The sequence below is a fragment of the Megascapheus bottae genome, chromosome 10, assembly GCF_031878675.1.
Source record: "Megascapheus bottae isolate mThoBot1 chromosome 10, mThoBot2.hap1, whole genome shotgun sequence".
NCBI lineage: Eukaryota > Metazoa > Chordata > Mammalia > Rodentia > Geomyidae > Megascapheus > Megascapheus bottae.
The window spans coordinates 27,657,598-27,677,821 of NC_143518.1; the positions used below are offsets into that span (position 1 = coordinate 27,657,598).

Consider the following 20,224-nt stretch of genomic DNA (forward strand, 5'->3'; position numbering starts at 1 on the left):
ACTCAAACCTGCAAAAGCAAACGTGAAAAAGTCCATATAAACTTCCTAATGCACAAGTAAGCCAACACGTTGTCTACCTCTACATTTCTCCATTATTGTCCCCATGGCGTTTTGAAGTTTGGCTTGTGTGGGAGTGTTAACACCAAGGGGATTGGCAAGAGGCATAGATGGCTTTCTCTACTCTCAGTCAGTCGCTACACACTTTCTAACATATATCTTTAATCACGATGTAAAAACATGTGTTATCATGTAATCAGTCTAAAAAACTGCACACATTTACACACAGTTAATGTGTACAACTTGCTGAGTTTAGACATATAACTGGACTCATGACATTGCCACCCTGGTGAAGGTAATAAGGTGATACCCCACAACTCCAACAGTTTGTTCATTCCCTATGCGTTTTGTGTGTCTCTCTGCATATTTGATGTGAGACAGTAAGGACACATACCCTGAGATCTGCCATCTTCATGATTTGTGGGATTTGAACTCAGAGCTTTCTGTCTGCTAGACAGGTGCTGTAGTACTTGAGTCATGCCTGCAGCTCTGTTCATTACTTTGGAGATGGAGTCTGCTGAAATTTTCTGTCTAGATTGCCTTTGAGCCACAATCTCCAGATCTGAGCCTAGCCCTGAGTATCTAGGATTACAGGCACGGTCTTCCAGCATCTACAGCCATCTTAAATTCTTTTTTTTTTTTAAAGTGCACATATTTTATCCCTAGAGCTTTTTCATTTTACATAATTTTGTGACAACTCCATATTTCCTTCTACCAGTAGCCTCTGGAAACCACAATTCTGCTCTCTGCTTTGTGAATCTGACTCTATTTGACTCAAACAGAGTCACATACTACTTATCTTGGATGACCGGTTTATTTCACTTAGTGTAATATTCTTGTTCACCCAAGTTGCCACTTATCACAAGATTTCCATTCAAAAAATCGCCTGAATAACATTCTATTGTATGATTGTGGCGTATCTCTATCCTTAGTTGTTATTATATCCCAGCGTTGGAGGATAATACTATAGCAAACACAGAAGTGAATAAATCTCTTAAAGATCTGATTTCATTTTCCTTAATATATGCTTAAAAAAGGAATAATAGGTCTGTGTCATTGTTATTTTTTAGGCATTTATCCCACAAGAGCTATCCTTGTTTACTACATCCCAAATACAGCACACAGTGGTGACAAATTTTATCATCCTTTCTTCCTTACTATCTTTCATTTCTTATTTTGATAATTGCTACCAGTTGTAGAAGTGATTAACCCTCTTTTTATTTTGTTTTTGTCATTTTGCCAGTTCTAGGGCTTGAACTCAGGGCCTGGACACTGTTCTTGGTCTTTCTCAAGGCTAGAGCTCTATTACTTGAACCACAGCACCACTTTTGAGCCTTTTCTATATATGTGGTACCCAGGAATCGAACCCAGGGCTTCATGCATGCTAGGCAAGCACTCTGTCACTAGGCCACACTCCTGACCCCACCCTTGTGGTTTTGATTGCATTTCACCGATAGTGATAATCACCTTTATTGTTGCCTAGCTCCTTGTTTTCTTGGAGAAATGTCTGTTCAAGCCCCTGCCAATTTTATCTATTGATTCTTTTGAAACCAAGCAGCTATCCTTGAGCCATTGTAAATTGTTACTCATTTTTTGCTTTTATCAGGTATGTGGTTTGGAATTTTTTTTGCTACCTTTTCCATTAATTGTCTTTTGATGCTATTGTTTTCAGTCTGATAATTCTCTGGTCTGTTTCTTCATTTACTGCCCATAGGGTATTTTTTTGTTTGGTTTTGTTTTATTTTTGGTGGATTTTTTTTTTGGGTCATAGCCAAAAAAAGAAAAGATTGCCAAGAACAATGTCAAGAAGTGGTCTGTGTCCTCTATGTTTTCTTCTAGTAGTTTTATAGTTCCAGTATTTAATTAATTTGAGTTGGTTTTTGTGGGCAGTGGTGATAAAAAGTGGGGACTTGATAGGTGGCTAGAACATGAGGGTAGAGTTCTGTGTAGAGAAGATATTACCAATGAAAAACAGGCCCTCAACAGCCTTTGAATCTGCTGGCCTTTTGATCTTGGAATTTCCAGGTTCTAGACTTGAGCAGCACATTTCTGTTGTTATAAGTTTACTCAGTCTAAGGTATTTTAGCATTCTCCAATAGATTACAGCATGATCTTTTTCATTTTTAGACATTTTATTATCAGCATGTAGATGCATCTAATTTTATACATTGATCTTACACATATGAAATGTGTTCTAATACGTTTTGGGGGCGGGCAGAGGGTCTCCCACAATCTTTTTCTTCCTCCCTCCTTTCTTCATTTCTTCCTATGTTCCTTCCTTTCCTCCTAACATCAGTGGTACTGATGTCTGAACTTGAGGCCTTGCACTTTGCTAATATTTGAGCAAAGTCGTACAGCTTGTATCAGAGCCTGGGACTCTAAAGACAGGGCTTGGTACTCTAAGCACCTCTCCACAGAGGGGCATGTACATCCCAGAGGACTGGCTTAGGTAACAGATGGCTCTGCTTAGGATTGACAGCAGGGGGCGCGCTTTGTATACAGTAGGAATAATTCCAGAAATTATAAAATTGCCTTTGCAGATGCAAGTGCCTCAGAAGTTCTGATTTAAAACGTGTGTGAGAAACAGAGTTAGAAAAGCCAACATGATCCATGTATTTCCTCTTTTGTTAGATTTCTTGGAAGTATTTTTTTCTTTCTTTTCCTTTCTCTTTTTGTACCACTGGGGACTGATCTCAGGACTCACACACACTATTGAAGCATGCTGCCTCTGAGCTACATCTCCTACTCTATATTTCTTCCTGAATAGGAAAAATGATATTGTTTCTCAAAGTAATAAATGGATGATTTGTAGAGTAGGAATTAGGAATCTTTCTGTTAAATCTGTTTCCCATTATGACCATAGGCCTAGTATAGTTATAGTCAAAAACAAGAGAGGAATACACAGGAAGAAAGGTGTTTGTAGAGACTTGAAAAAAAAATAGGAGTGTATAAAGGAGAAAAGTAGAATCTTAGATACAGTGGGGGCAGATAATCATTTATTGAGAGGCAACAGAGAGATAGGTACATACATCCACACTTAGAGGGTACAGAGAAGGGATAGAGACACAAACCATTTATGGAGGAATATCCTTGAAATATGACTTTATTTGTCTGTGTAACTCACTTTATGAAGTGACTTTCAAGGCATTTGTCCATTGAAAATTGAGTTCACATAGTTATAAGTTTGGATCGTATTTTAGAGATTTCTGTCCTGACTCAGCCACATCTTACCTCTGCCATCAGGGCAAATCAAATGAGATGTTCTTGTTTGAGTCTTCTTATTTGTTACATTACCATAGAATTGTTATTATGAGAACCAAATGAGCTAGTGTTTCACAACTTGTTGACTTTGAATAGTACTGAATGTGTAGCACGATAATTATCACCGTTGTTTATAAGTGAGTTATAAGTCAATAGAATGTGTGTTTTGTATGGTTGAAAGAAAGGCAGAGCTTGCTATAGCAGGATATTCAAGGATTATCATGAATGTTTATCATAGATTTAAAGGAAAGTACTTGCAGTTGGCAGTACTGAGGCTTGAACTCAAGGCCTTGTGCTTCCTGTGTAGGTACTCTACCACTTGAGCCATACTCCATTTTTTTTTTAGTTTATTTTCTGGGGAGGCATTTGCTGTTGTTCAGGCCAGCCTTTCCACTGTGATCTTCCGACCTATAGCTTCTGCATAGCTGAAATTATAGGGGTCTACCACTAAACCTAGTTTGTGTGTTAAGGTGAAAGATTAGCTTACTTTTTGTCAGGCTTTGAGCTGCAATTCTTCTAATCTCCACCCCCCTGATAGCTGGAGTTACCTTTTTCTGGAGGCAGATTACTTTTTCTCTAGTGAAAACATGAAAATTTCAGGTATACTTCCACTGGAGCTGTTATGAGGAAGGCAAAAGTCAGAGAACCTGAAGCAAGACATTGCCTGAGGCTAGTGTGGGGATCTCATTTGGTTTTCTTTGGTTGGTCCTGAGTTGGAAGCAGGAGCAAGACTAGAAGTGACCCTATTGACCATTTCCTGACTGTTCTGACCTGATTGATGGCTGCTGAAGTTTTAGGTCCTACTTAGTTCTATTCCTCTCGACACTCTAGGTCCAGCCACGGTGTTCTTGGATGTGGCTCTTGTTTAACCTTACACATGAATCCCCCTTCTTCCAGCATCTTCAAGAGATATGCTGCTTCAATAGAGAGAAACACATTCCCACATGTAGATTGTATGCTGTGGGGCACATTTTCCTGCGTGACTATGCTATGCACTGGAATAGTTAAGGAAGACTAGGAGATGAAATCATACTGGGAATGCAGAAGAGAAGCGATCGCTGGATACCCATATTTACCTCCAGATTTCAATCTTGCCTGAATCTATAGTTCCTTGACCCTCTCCTTCATCTAATCCATGATCCTGTGTGCAAGGTGAGAGTTGTTGCCCGAACCATGAGGCAGGTATAGTGTGGGCAAACTTTTCCTGCCTGGGTGCCACAACTTCATCAGATGTAATTGTGAGATGGGATTGGTTGAATTTGGTCAAAGGATATGGAAACAAGAGCTTTATAATGTGTCATTGTTGTTCTAAATGTACTATTTCTCATCTCTTTTGTTGCTCCTTGATTAGTCTCATACTGCTACAGTATCTGACCTTGTTATCTGGTATATTGTATATATGTTTATTTGCTTATTTGAAATCGGAAAGGGGAGGGGGGAAAAGATGAGGGTAAGGGGTAGGGGGAGGGAAATGGGGACAAAGCATGAGCAGGGTTATCAATATGTGAGAAGTAATGCACCTTCTATCTGGTGAATATAACTGAAACCCTTCTATTAATTACAATAAAAACAAATAAAAAATAAAACTGCAAAAAACAGCCCCCAAAACCTGCTGTGACATGGTGTTTGTGTTTCCCTTTTTCTTTCCTTTTCATTTTTCTTCCCCCCCCTCATACTTCTTGGGTATGTTATTTCTCTCACGAATTCCATATGAACCTGGTTGACTCAAATTTAAAAGTTAACTCAGATTTTCCTCCAAAATCTGTATTGTAAAGGAGGATCTGAGCAGATCTTTTAGTCTGAAGATGCTGGAGGTTGCTTCTAAAAGCACATAGAGGTGCATGTCTCTCCCTCCTTCCCTCCCTCCTTTCCTCCCTCCCTCCCTCCTTCCTTCCTTCCTTTTTTTCTTTTTTGAAGGCTGGAATCAAATCCAGGGCCTTGGCATGCTGAGCAATGCTCTACTACTGAGCTGTTTTACCATTCCATATAATTGTTCTCTAGGGAATAGCTCTTGAGTTTTTCATATATTAACTAGAGGACTGGTTTTGTTAGAGAGCAGATTGCAGAGAAATGAACATTTCCAAGTAAGTACATTCCTTTGAAAAAAAATCTCAAATTAGCCCATTCTTTTGTTGACTTTATTTACAGACCCTTCCTCTTCTTTATTCCTCCAACCTACCATAAAAAACAACCCTCCAAAAGAACCCCAAATAAAATGAAACAACAACAAAGAACAAACCAAAGGATACTTGAAATAATTTTCTAGATTTCTCTCTTCTTTTAATATTTTGTTAGTTAATAGTGTAAGAACATCACCTTAGTGCAAACCATTTTTTAACATGAGCTAGGGGGTTTTAGTTTAGATTAGCAACAGAGTATTTTTCCCAGAAAACTTTTCTTTATTTTTAAGGATTTGTACAAAGGAGTTACAATTTCATAAGTCAGGGTATGAGTACAATGTTTCTTGGGCATTTTCACCTCTTCCTTCACTTATAAGAGTACTTTTGATGAATAAAGAGATGACTGTGCAGAGTTCTGCCTAGCATAACTCTATTCTTAAAAATGATCTGTAACCTATCTGTGCTTCCAAGTCACAGATTTTGAGTCATCATCCATGAGCCTTAGACATACTGAGCTAGGAGAGGCCTGGGAACAGCAGAGGGAGGCTGTGTGGAGGACTGGGGAAGAGAAGGGTTGGCTTTCACTCTGGGCATGGTTTATATAGTGCAAAGGCAAGACTTCTGCAATAAGAGGAGTCAGAGAGTAGTACATCTTTAAACCATTCAGATGATCTTTCACTCAGAGAAAAACCAAGAACACAGCTACCAGCAAAGCCAGAAAGCCAAAGAGTTTAAGCACACTTTCAAAGGCAGATGGGGAGTTTTGTACAATTCGAGTTTTGGTGACATTCAGTGTTCGGTCCCACTGTGTCATGATGGCTCTTCTGGCTCCTTCCCATTTTCCTGTGCCAGTCAGGCGGAACTGGAATGGTGTGCATGGTCCAAAGAAGACAGCCAGTGCCAGAAGTGGGTCAGTCAGGAGCAGAGAGAACAAGTTGGGTTTTGCGTTGATGGAGGCCAGGAGATCGTCTATGTATGGGATGTAATCTGATTGTAGAGCCTTGCAGTAGCACAAGCCAAACCTTGATAAAAACAAGATGGGAGTGGGGAGAAGCAGCAGAGGACAAAGAGGAAAAAAATGAAAATCATAGCACAAATAAAATCTTCAAACCTTTATCCAAAGTATACAAGTAGGCCTGCAAATTCTGGAAGGATTTCTGTTTCCTTCTTCATGTCCACAGCTATTTAATGATCTCATGTAGGTTTTTCAAAGTAAGTTATTACCTGTTTGTAAATATGAAGATCCACAAAAATCTGTACGGTAAAAATTCTCAGTCTTGCTTATATTAGTTCCTTAAAGCCTTGGCTGATCTATCGACAAGAAAATTCTACATTGTGTAACGGAGATTTTTTTGTTGTTGTTGTTAGTTGGTTGGTTGCTTTGTGTGTTTTTTGGGGGGAGGGTGTGCACATCAGTCCTGGAGCTTAAACTCAGACTCTGAGTACTAACCTTGAACTTCTTTTGCTCAAGGTTAGCTTTCTACCACTTAAGCCACAGTTTCATTGCTTCCCCCTCCCGCTTTTTCTGAGGACTTTATTATAGGTAAGAGTCTTACAGACTTTCCTGCTTGAGGCACCTTTGAACTTTGATCCTCAGATCTCAGCCTCCTTGACTAGCTAGGATTACATGCTTGAGCTAACAGTGTAGTTATTTTAACTATTTAACCATTATGCAGGAGTTGCATCATAAGACAAAACTAATCTTCCAGTCTGAGGATAAAGAAGAGATAGTTAAAATATTTCATTTTGGAATTTGACAATCTGAAAAGGACAGATTAACCCTTGAGTTAAAAAATGTATTTATGAGTAAAAGGAGTGATCCTTAAACACAATGCTTTAAATTTAAATTTTTTCCTTGCCACAGGACCTTTTGAGTTTTCAAATGAAATTTTATATCAAACCTCTAAATAGGCAAAACAGTGAGATACACAAAGTCTTCTTTGCTGGCTGTCCTCCTCTATGTGTGGCCCTTCAGTGCCTGTCACGGGGCAGGACATGAGGAAAATCCCTTCTCTAAAGAATCCACATACAGCCTTCTGCAAAAGACCAGCTACTGCCTCTCCCTGCCTCCAGGGGCTCTCAGGTTCGCTGTTCCTACCACTCAACTCTACCATGGTAAGAAGAGCAGCCAGTGAATGCCAAGGAATGTGCATGGCTGCACTACAACAAAGGGTTTATGAACACTTTGGTTTGATTTTCATCTAACTGAAAATACGAGGAATCAGAGTATCACATACCACCCTGAGCATCTATAAACCATTCAGATGATCTTTCACACAGAGGAACCAAGAATACAGCTACCAGCAAAGCCAGAAAGCCAAAGAGTTTAAGCAAGCTTTCAAAGGCAGATGGGGAGTTTTGTATAATTCGAGTTTTGTTGATGTTCAGTGTTCGGTCCCACTGTGTCATGATGGCTTTTCTGGCTCCTTCCCTTTTTCCTGACCAGCACAGGAAAAGCAAAACTACATGCTTAGATCTGTCCCAGAGGTATGGTTGACTGGCCTCTGTGTTAGTGCAACAGTTCAAACAAAACAGTAGTGTTGATGAAACTTGTTGAATGAGCAAATGCGCTACTATCGTTATTCACCTGTGGATTCTGGATGAGTTGTGCACAATGTGCATAGTCAGTGAAGGTTAGTTGCACTTATTCATGAACGAATCTCCATGTGATGATCAAGAGTGGTGATTCTGGGAGCACTGAAAGGTCTTGATTTTCTTTTGCTTTCTCCCTCCCTAAACAAATCCTCCTCCTTTTTCCTCTAAGTCTCAGCTGCTCTTTTTTCTCCAGCCCACTTCCCACCTTTCTGCTATCATTTTACCAATTTGAGTTATGATTCAGAGAGGATGTCCTGTTCACTCACCCATTGTGCTTGTTTTGTTTTCTCTCATTGACTTCCTTTATCATGACACTTGGTGGTGGTAATAGAGATATACCTGCAAGGAAACAAAGAGGCACATTTTATTGTAGACGCTTACCCATACAGGTACTTTGAGATAGTACACCTTCCATTTCCAGTAGTCTGCAACTCATCTAGACTGCAAAATGTTAGCAGCTTGAGAGCTGACTAATGGTGTTTACCCGGCCATGATAGTACCTTCTGGAATGGTGTGCATGTAGCTATCTCACTAGCTAGCTCATGATAAGTTGACTGACTTTGGTCATTTGATTGCGCCTTTAAATTCTAATTGAACCGTTGATTTGCTCAAAATAGCAGGATGAGATCATGCATGTATATAATATAAATCCATATAATATGTAGAAACATGTGTATTTGTATGTATATGTGTAGACACACTTATACACATGTGTCTACACATATATTTACACACAGCAGTACAGCAGTATGAGAGACTGAACTTAGGAGTCCATTCTTCCTTGTTAAGCTGTCTACCACTTGAGCTATGTCCCAGTACCTTTCAGGTAGTCTTGTGTTAACTTTCTCAGAGCTGAGAATCCTCCTGTTTTTACTTCCTATGTTGCTAGGACTTTAGGCTTTCACTACCATGCCTAGTTCACTTCTATATTTTGGAACCAATTTGTGGTGGTTCTCTTACAAGTCGTTATGATAAGATCATTCAGTAGAAAATTGAATGGATCCTGCTACTTAATGATTCTGTTTGGAAGAGGAGCTAGGGAATAGTCTCAAGTTTTTCAGTATCCATTATCACTTGGAGCACTGAAACCATATATGCCTAGTGATTTCTTATCCATTTACCTTTGAATACCTGAACCACCCATCGAGCTTGTGTTTCTCCTGTGGGTATCATGGAGCCTATGGGTTTGATGAGGCCAATCATAGCTAGAGTTGGTTTTTGCAGATGTGCTGGAAAGATGTACTTGTACAGTGATGCCTGGCCATCTTCAACTTTCACTACAGATTCCTCAAGGAAGGGGAAAGCGAAGGTATATCCAGTGGCAAAGACTATGATATCAATGGGCTCTTCGTTTGGGGTGTTGTTGAATATGACCGAGTTTTCCTTCACTTCCTTTATGCTTGGCCTGATAAACACTTTGCCAGTGATGATACGGCCGGGTAGCTCATCATTCAGCACAGGCTCTCTTAGCGTAACCCTAAACAGAAACACAGACAAGGAAGACATCTGCCAGTGACAATGTATCCAGCCCTTTCTCTCCCCTCCTTTAAAAAAATTGATTCTAGTTAAGAGCTGCCACTCTTGGGAGATATTAGCTACTGATGAAGGGGATTCATGCTTGTCCACCGATTATAAAATATGCATACCCTAGAGCTTGGAAGCTGCAGGGGAAGGTAGAGCTTTCTCTAGCTTCAGTTTCTCTTGCTGATTTTCAGCATTCAGCTATCCTGGTCATTTCAGAGACAGTTTAGGGCTGAAGGTCAGCAAGGGAAATCAAGATGAGTTCTGATGAGAACTGCTGGAAGCTCTATTCAATACTTGTTCCCCTATAAAGTAAATTGTATAAGGAAAACATGTATATTTTCCAAAAGGAACATGAATAAAATTGTCTTTTTTTCTGGCTATATGACCTTTAGGAGCACAAGATTAACACTGAATGAATTGGTTTAGTAGAAACTGAGCCATTTGGGACTTGTGATGAGTGCATAGAAAGAAGCTAGGTGAGGTGGCTCATATCTACAATTCTGGCACTTGAGAGGCTGAGGCAAATGGATTATTTTAGGCTAGCTTTGACTATATAGCAACACATTGTGTTAAAAACCAAAAAGAGCTTGGTGCGGTGACTCATGCCTGTAATTCTGGTTACTCAGGAGGCAGAGATCTGAGGATCAAGGTTCAAAGCCAGCCTGGGCACAAAAGGACCTGAGACTCTTATCTCCACTTAACCTCTAGAAAACAGGATATGGGGCTTGGCTCAAGGGTAGGGTGATAGCCTTGAGCTGAAGAGCTCAGGGACCACACCCAGGCTGAGTTCAAGCCCTATGACCCACAAAACAAACAAACAAACAAACAAAAAGCCAAAAATGGATAAAGGAAGATAAGAATGGAGAGAGGGAAGGAGGGAGGCAGGCAGTGCAGGCCCGCAGGCAGGCAGTAAGGGTAGAAAGGAAGGAGAGTAACATGGTATGGTATGTTAAAATTGAAACAGCACTGCAATGTAATGTAGTATGTTTTTTTTCCCAATTGTTTTTATGTTACTGAACTTGATCTAATTTTACAGCTTTTTTATATAACAAATAATTTTACAGCTTTCATAGGATTTTTCAATTTATATAAAATAGAGATAGTAATAGCATCCTTAACACATTAGATAGAGTGAAAAGTTATATAAAATTGGGTTTGTGTGAATGGGTATACCTCTGTCTATGGTTTATATATGTGTATATGATATGTATATAAATGTATATGTATATATCATATCTAAACCTTGGAAATGATGAGGGATTTACTACAACAAAGAGAAAAGGATTATAAATATAATTCTTTAGACCCAGAAGTTATAATCAGGGCTAGATAAAACTTACAGTAGAAAAAGCTGTGGTAGATAGACTCAAAATCCTTGAGAAGCCTGGCATAGAAGCCAGAAAATAAACAATAAGTAAAAGAATAGGGACAATGGAGAGAAAAAGAGAGAGAGACAGATAGAGAGACAGATAGAGACACACAGAGAGAGAGAGAGAGAGAGAGAGAGAGAGAGAGAGAGAGAGAGAGAGAGAGAGAGAGAGAGAGAGGGAGAGAGAGAAGTGACAGAGCAAAGCAAAGTACATGTTCTAGAAGGGGACTTCATGTAATTGGTGATGGCTTTGGACCATTTACCCATGTTGATCCAGAATGAAACCTCAAGACAGACCAGAAGGGAGCTCCCAGCACAAAATTAAGTGGTAATGGATTTTCCCTGCATAAACTTAACGAATGAGGAAGAAATGCTCTTGTTAATGAGATAAGTCATAGGTTGTCACATGAAGGGACAGGTAAGGCAAGAAGAGATGGGGAAGGGCAATTATAGGATTTTTTTTCAGAACACCGAACTAAGGCAAATGTGTTGCTTTGGCCAACAATGTCATAGACAAATCAGTATTTTGGTTTGTAGGAGCCAAGGCCAAAGTACCTTTCCAATGTCACTTAGCATTATATGATCAAGTGACTGAATTCTGCCGCTCAGTTTTCACATAGTAACGAAAAGGGAGCTGACAATAACGCTTACCTTAAAGAATTGTTGGCAAGGTGAAACACATAGTTTTATATACTGAGTACTTACCAAAACTGTAACTATCAAAGACATTTGACTTAAAAAATCGCCACAGATTTTCATGTTACTTATTGCCTGGCTTCTCTGTATGATGGGAAAGAGTCACACTTCCTAATATTCTTCAGAATAAATACTATATTTACCTGTCTTCTGGTATGACACCATAATTTTCATGATTGAACCAGCTGTTCATCTTTTTGGCGAACAACCAAGAGACAATTGGAGTTGGAAGCATGTTTATGAACATATTCTGAAAGCGTGTCGTGAATACCATGTCCCACGGGTATCCTGAGTCAAAGACTCGGCTGATTACCCAAGACCCTCCGCTGGTGCTAAGGAACACCTGGAAATAACCACAGATGATAGAAAATAGTCACAAATTCAGAAGAATTACCATGCCTGCCACTCTCTCAAAGGTGTCCCTGACCAGATAGTCTTCTTTCTTCTAACTACTGTTGGAATAATATTCTGAATATGTACAATATTAAAATGTGTTTGGACATGTTTTTTCAAGTATTTATTTATCTCTCAAGCTTGAGACAGAATTTTAAGTCTCATGTAGGAAGAGACAAGACACTGGAAGGTGATTATAATTTCATATACTAAGTATAATTGTAGTAAATACGAACAGGGCATAGTAGGACTTGAGAACTGTCTATAATGGTATTTTTTATTAAAAACTGCTGGCTTTCCCATTAGTAAAATTCAGTAAAAACAATTATTTGATGTTTGGATTGCTTTTATTGCTTCAAAAAAAAAAAAAAAAACAAAAGCCAGATTCATTCTTGAGTTTACCAGGTGAATTAGTTCACTGAAATAATGAATTTGTCTCTAAACACCAAAGAATTTCTTGCAAAGCTATTTAATAAATAATGACGATAATGAATGAAATCTGTTGCTTTAAAGATGCAAAATGATTGAGTCAAGATACTGCTTTTCTCCTTCCACCAAATGGGGTCACAAAGGCCACAGCCACAATGTCAGTACTTTGTTGGCCTTATAGCATCAGGGACCAGAACATACAGCCCTGTAAACATGGTGGCAAGAACTTTATTCTTCTCACTGGATCATCCATAAGCTAAATACATTTTACCAACCTGTCAAGATGCTGAGTTAGACATGGCATTTGGATAGGTATGAATTTTGTGTTCAGCCCAAGGGTGTTTCTTGGTTAATATACAAATGGTATATGGCATAGAAATGATGAATGTTGCTATTGGGATTTTCTAACCTATTTGAAGTCATTTGGATTTTTCTATGAGTCACCCAAGAGGTGGTCAGAATAGATGGGAATGTGCTTGTTTCTGTTTTAGGAGCATCTTTTCCTTTACAATCACATCATGATATTGCTAAGCTTCTTCAGATCAATTAAATAACCTATGGATCAATGAATCAACTGTTGAGTCCTTTTGCTGAAGGGAATATTGAAGTCACAGGCTCCTAATCATTTTTCTTGATAGGCATTTTCACTCTTGAAATCATTGGTGTAATCATTTATGCTTATTTATTCAGCCTTGAGTTTCCACCCAATTCAATGCTTCAGGGGAGAGGGCTCTTGAGTTTGTCTGTTTGGCAATGCTTAGGACAATGTTTGGCATGATAAAAGCTAACAACTCATACATATTAGTTCGCAGAATGGCTCTCAATGTGTCTATAGCATGGCTTACATATAGTATCAATGGCAGCAATATTGAGGAATATAAATTATGACAATATATAAATCCTGGAAAATGGAGAGATGGCTTTGGGTGGATGAGACAGCAGGAATACAAATATGTATTGCAATAGAAAGGAAAGGGCACTGAAGAAGAGACGGGGGATGGTGTGGGCAAAGGAAACACAAAAACATAGGAATTGGAGAAGATCTGCCTGGCCTGCAGCTGGTTAGGCAGCAGACCACCACAGAGTTACAATGATAAACAATGTAAGGATTTAAGTCAGATTGTGGGAGACTCTAAGACACAGGGCTCTTTATCTGCATTCTCTATTCAGGTAAGGGGAGTTTCTAGTTTTTCAACATGAAGGTTTCATCTGAAAGCAGGCTGTTCAGAGGACTTGTGTGTTGGTGGTTGAGGGCACTGCCTGGATTCAAGGAGTAAGGCTGGACTGAGGACAGGGTGCCAGGATGTGTGAGGAGCATGAGTTTGGAGTCCTGGGTTTTAGGCTGGCTATTTTATCCGATAGTGGTATGCCATTAGGCAGGTTCCTTGACTTCTCTTAAACCTGTTTCCTCATCTCTGTTGAGGGATACTAATAGTGCCCCCTTTTATGGCTTGTTTGATGCAGTATTGGGAAAAATGAGTAATCCCAACAAATAGTAAATAATTTAACTGTTAAAGTTAACGAACTTAAGGAGGGTGGTCACAATAAATAAAGAAGGAAAGACCAGGCTGAGATTGGATAATCAAAGTTTGAAGTCATCCTGGCAGGAAACTCCATGAGACTCTTAACTCCAATTAACCAGAAGTGGTGGTGTGGCTCAAGTAGTAAAGCATCAGCTTTGAGACAAAAAGCCAAGTCAGATCACAAGGCCTTGAGTTCAAGCTCCACTTAAAACACGCAAAAATTATATTTATGTAGAAAGAAAGGAGGAGCTGGGAATGTGACTTAGTCTGAGAGAGAGAGAGAGAGAGAGAGAGAGGAAGAAGAAGAAGAAGAAGAAGAAGGAGGAGGAGGAGGAGGAGGAGGAGGGCGAGGACAAGGAGGAGGAAGAAGATGAGGAGGAGGAGGAGGAAAGGGAGGAAGGAAGGAAGGAAGGAAGGAAGGAAGGAAGGAAGGAAGGAAGGAAGGGAGCAGGAGCTGGACGGTGGTAGCTCACACTTGTATCCCTGACTACAAGGAGGCTGAGATATGAGGACTGTGGTTGAAAGCCAGCCCCAGGAGGAAAGTCTGTGAGACTCTTATCTCCAGTAAACTACTGTGTCTGTGGCTCAAGTAGTATAGAATGCTAGCCTTGAGCAAGAGAAGCTCATTGACAGTGCGCTTTGAGGTTAAGGCCCAGATCTAACTCAAAAAAAAAAAAAAAAGAAGGAAAGAAAGATAAACAGAAAGAAAGAAAGTAAAGAAAGGGGCAAACGGGAGACCCTAGGAAAGAACAAGTTTGCCAGGTTTTCTGATGTGTAAGGCTAAGGAAACAAAAGATGTGTCCTATACTCTTATTAGATGGCTAGGAAAATGACAACACCAGAAATCATAGAAATTAGTTTTAGAGGAAATATAGGACAACTGGACTTTTATAGCAACAAACTTTGTGAGTCATCAATAAAACTGCTTCCAAAAATCTGTTTACACTGATGAATGTTAATTATACAACTCATTGGTGGTGATAGGAAGAAGGGACTGGGAGAAAGGGAAGTGAAGGCAAGGTACAAAAGGAAGTGTACCCAGTATCTGAATCATGTAGTTATAATCCCTCTGTATATCATCTTTATAATAACAATGAATAATAATTTAGGAAAAAATCTGTTACATTAGACATTTTTATTTCCTTAACACTTAGAGTGGCATTAAATTCTCTCTTTTTTTTTCCCCAGTCCTGGACTTGAGCTCGGGGCCTGAGCACTGTCCTTGGACTTTCTCAAATCTAGCACTCTACAATAAATTATTTTCTTGAGACATGAATATAGATATCAAGAGCAGTACCTTTTTTGCTAGGTGACTGGCCTCCACAGCAATGTCTGTGCCAGAATTTCCCATCCCAACCACAAGGACTCTCTTGTCTTTAAATATATCTGGATGTTTATACTGCCGGCTATGAAAGTACTGGCCTTTAAAGGTATTTATGCCTGGAAAAACAAAGTCAAGTAAAGAATTCAGAGGGTCAGTAAATGAAACAGACATTCTTTTTTTTTCCTGTTTAATAACACACTTTTACATGACTTAGGTTCCTTTGGCTAAGTATGTTCAAATTTGAGGAAACCTGGAATATGAATAAATGACTTTACAAAAGGTTAACGGGTAATAGGATTTATTTACTCACCCCAGGTAATTATGGGTGAAGATGGCCAATTACTCTGTCTTATTCTATGCATTTGTAGTTCTACTTACTAAGTGATTAACAGCTAAGCTGAAAAATTAGCGCCAAGGACGTCTTAAACAGAAGCCCTTTAGAAGCAGATAGAAGTCATGGGGATAATATTGAAATTTTAATATTTGATTTATATGTATTGGGCAGCTTTGCACGAACAAGCAGGGGAAAAACCAAAGAAATTGAAGGAAAGTATGAATTGGGTTCTCAGTTCAGCATACTTTTGGGACATCTGCTATCTGCCCTGTGTGGTAGGTCAACATGGGGAAATATGAAAAGGTGGTTCTTATGCACAAAGGTCCACACGAAGTTTGCTCATAGTCCATCGTGGACTATAGCTCAGGGTCCATTTGCTGAGTCAGCCAGAGTTACCACAGAATGAAAAGGGGGGTATGTTAGTGACATCGGGGTCAGGACTCCATTGGGCTAATGAGATATCTCATCCCCATTGAGACAACAATGCAAAAAAAGAACTTTTAACTCTTAAGGCCATGTTACACAATCAGAACAGAGACTCTGGATTTTCTGGGAAAAGTGACATGATACCTAGTTTTTCCGAGGGTAACTGGGTATGCTTCTATGAAGCATCCTTGTCAAGACCTGATGGCCCTTTAACATTCTTTGAATCATGAGAAATCTAGCCTGAATCCTGGTTAAAACCTAACCATGTTCAGGAACATTTAGAGTTTGACATGGATACAATCAAATTCAAATATTAGATCAGTGCAGGGATCCCATAATATGGATTTAAAGACTTCTAAAAATGGAGAGCTGGAAAGGGTGAAGAAGAATCATAGAGTTATCTCTAAATCCTTAGACCACCACATATTCTTTTTGAATCAAGCTGTTTTGGGTGTTACAAATGGACAAAAATGAGACTCCGTGTAGCTGTCTTTGATGGACTATAGATTTCTAGTCTAGTGGAAGGACAGAGTGAGAAATCACATTAGGTGGCTATGGCTTAGACAACCCAAGAATATATATTATTAAGTGAATATAAATATATATATATTTTGAGTAATTATACATTTATTTTTGCGATTCTTATTTTTACCTAGTTTTGGGGGAACACTTTCTTGGGAATTTATTTAAGAACTTTTTATATTTGTTATTTAATATCTTCAGTGAATTTGAAATTTTGTCATGGTTAACAACTATGTCCTGGATTAAGTATGGGCTTAGCAAGCCTGCTGCAAGGCAAGAAAATGATGGTTGGTTTGGCAGGATTTGATTTCAAGTCTAGAGTCATGGAATCTTAGAGCTCAATGTCTTCTTCGCAATCAACCTGGATTTTAAACTAGCAGTGCCTGGCAAACTGGTAGTAACAATGGCAAGAAGTCTCACAGATCCTTCTTGCATATAGTTGGGTAAGTTCCTCCATTTCTACCCTTGAAAACTAAAGGGGTTGTGGGAGGCTCAAGATTAGGAGCTAGGTAGTTGTGCAGCATGGGATTTATGCTTTTTGGTTCCCAGGGTCATTCTATTCATACTGAATAGAACTCTATTGGTGCCTCTATTACAGGATACATACTTGTTTCTCTCATTTTAGCAGCTAATCCTGGATAAATAGAGTTTCTTCCATGCCATGGAGCCTTCTAGAGTGTTGGGATAACCTATGCCAGGCACTACTTTCTGAGAGATGGAGTCTCTGGTTGTTCAGAGCTGTCCCCTGAAGCCAAGAATTCACAGAGATAGCTGCACTGCCTTGTGAGATGAGCATTGCCCCTCAGTGAGTGTGTCCAAGCAGAGGCTAGTTAGGCCTCTCTCGGGAATCTTGGAGAACAATTTCTTGCAATGGGAAGATGACAGAACTCATTTTTTTTGTTTTGTTTTCAGTTTAACAATTCCTTTTTTGTGGCAGTTTTTGGGACAGGCTTTATTGTAATCTGATCTGATGTGGGTAATCTCTGGGATAGATGTGGGATCTTAGGAAGGACATGAGCTTATTGTAACATAGTATTGGTATTCCTGTGGACCATTACCTACATGATTTGTGAAAAGTTTCCTTAAGATTTTTTTTCTTTCAATCCTGGGGCTTGAACTCAGGGTCTGCGCACCACTCATGGGCTTCTCAAGGTTAGAGCTCTACCACTTGAGCCACAGCACCACTTCCAGCTTTTTCTATGTATATGGTACTGAGGAATCGAACCTGGGTTGTTGTGCATGCTAGACAAGCACTCTACTACTAGACTAAACTTCCAGTCCAGTTTGCTTAAGTTTTAACATGTTGAATATTTAACAGCAGGCAAAAATAAACCAAACAATAGCATTTTTTATTCCTTTGAGTTGAACCTCATTTGAAATTTGGCATATTTGAATCATGGCTGTGAAAAACAAACAAACAAACAAATAAACAAGCAAAGAAACTGAAACTTAATGATGTCTTAGCTTGTCTCCCAAGATTCAAGTTCCCTTTGACTACTAACACACCCTCAGAAAAAAACTCAGATCTAGCCAATTGCCAGGATCATATGAAACAAATGATTAAAAAATTTTTTTTCCACAGATTGACATGTGTTTCTATTACTCACCTTGTTAATTTGTGGCTGACTCAAATAAATTGTCTGAGCTTCCTGAGTTTCCTTTGTTCACAGAGCTTGTTTGAAAGTGAAAAAACTGACTAGAAAAGTACTAGATTTTTTTTTAAGCAGCACATGGAATATTTTCCAAAATAGAACACATCTTAGGCCATAAAACAAACCTGGACAGATTCAGAAACACTGAAATTATTCCCTGCATACTCTCAGACCACAAAGGCATCAATTTGGAACTGAACACACATCTCCACCAACGAAAACCCTGTAACTCATGGAGATTAAACAACGCATTGTTGAATCACCAATGGGTCATCGAAGAGATCAGAACAGAAATCCAACAGTTTATGAAATTTAACAATAAGGAACACCGAAAATACCAGCTCCTTTGGGACACGGCAAAGGCAATACTCAGAGGAAAATTTATAACTTTTAGTGCCTACAACAACAAGTTGGAAAAATCGAAAACCAACATGTTAATGTGTCACCTTAAGCTCCTGGAAAAAGAGCAACAAACCAACCCTAGTCCCAGTAGAAGGAAGCAAATTATTAAAATCAAAGCAGAATTAAATGATTTGGAATCCAAAAAAACTATAGAAAGAATCAACAAAACGGAGGTGGTTCTTTGAAAGAATGAACAAAATTGACAAACCCTTAGCAAACCTTACCAAAAAAAGAAGAGGGCATACCGAAATAAACAAAATTGCAGACGAAAATGGTAGTATCACGATGGAAATTACCAAGATCCAGAGTATCATGAGGGAATACTTCTCAAACGTTTACGCCAACAAATTTGAGAATCTAGAAGAAATGGATGAATTCCTAGCCAATATTAACATACCCACACTGAACCAAGAAGAACTAACCCAACTAAACAGGCCTATTTCAAGCACTGAAATAGAAATGGCAATAAGAGACCTTCCACCTAAGAAAAGCCCAGGGCCAGATGGATTCACAGCTGAATTCTATAAGGTCTTCAAAGCAGAGCTCACACCAATACTCCTCAAGCTCTTCAACGAAATTGAAAATGAAGGTTCCTTACCAAACTCATTCTATGAAGCCAGTATAACCCTCATCCCCAAACCAGACAGAGATTCATCAAAGAAAGAGAACTATAGACCTATTTCTTTGATGAACATCGATGCAAAACTTCTCAACAAAATACTGGCCAACTGTCTAACAACAACTTATCAAAAAAATTATACACTATGATCAAACAGGATTCATCAAAGGGAGGCAAAGCTGGTTCAACATATGCAAATCAGTTAATATAATTCAGCACATCAACAGGAGCAAGGACAAAAATCACATGATTGTCTCAATAGATGCGGAAAAGGCATTTGACAAGATCCAACAACCCTTTATGTTAAAAGCTCTGGAGAAAATAGGAATCCAAGGAACATTCCTCAATCTAATAAAGGCTGTGTCTGACAAACCCACAGCTAGTATTATACTTAATGGCGAAAAGCTAAAGCCATTCCATCTAAAATCCGGAATGAGAGAAGGATGCCCACTCTCTCCACTCCTCTTTAACATAGTATTAGAATTCCTAGCCAGTGCAATAAGGCAAGAAGCAAGCATAAAGGGGATCCAAGTAGGGAAAGAGGAAGTAAAACTATCCCTCTTTGCAGATGATACCATTCTGTATTTAAAGAATCCTATAGACTCTACTCCTAAGCTCCTTGAGCTGATTCAAAACTTTGGAAGTGTAGCAGGCTATAAAATTAACCCTCAAAAATCAACTGCCTTCCTCTACGCCAACAGTGAGAGGAACGAGGCAACAATCAGGAAAGCAACTCCTTTCGCAATAGCCTCAAAGAAAATAAAGTACCTAGGAATTAGCTTAACTAAGAATGTAAAGGACTTTTTGATGAAAACTTTAAAACCATGAAAAAGGAAATTAAAGCAGAACTAAGGAAATGGAAAACCTCCAGTGCTCCTGGATTGGAAGAATCAACATCGTGAAAATGACAATCTTGCCAAGGGCTATCTACAAATCCAACGCAATACCTATCAATATCCCAATGTCATTCTTTAAAGA

The 20,224-nt window shown here is 39.1% G+C and overlaps 1 protein-coding gene across 1 annotated transcript in view; it reads right to left on the reverse strand.

The window, feature by feature from the left end:
• Positions 1 to 6,066: 6,066 nt before the first annotated feature.
• The window catches only part of LOC150057783 (flavin-containing monooxygenase 1), a 31,948-nt gene continuing 17,790 nt past the window's right edge, over positions 6,067 to 20,224 (reverse strand). Inside the window, exons 5-9 of the mRNA XM_090340462.1 lie at positions 15,265 to 15,407; positions 11,766 to 11,965; positions 9,155 to 9,510; positions 8,300 to 8,372; positions 6,067 to 6,460 (exon numbers count right to left, since the gene is read on the reverse strand). Of these exons, the coding sequence (XP_090196588.1) occupies positions 6,118 to 6,460; positions 8,300 to 8,372; positions 9,155 to 9,510; positions 11,766 to 11,965; positions 15,265 to 15,407 (1,115 nt within the window). The 3' untranslated portion in view covers positions 6,067 to 6,117. The remainder of the gene's footprint in view (positions 6,461 to 8,299; positions 8,373 to 9,154; positions 9,511 to 11,765; positions 11,966 to 15,264; positions 15,408 to 20,224) is intronic.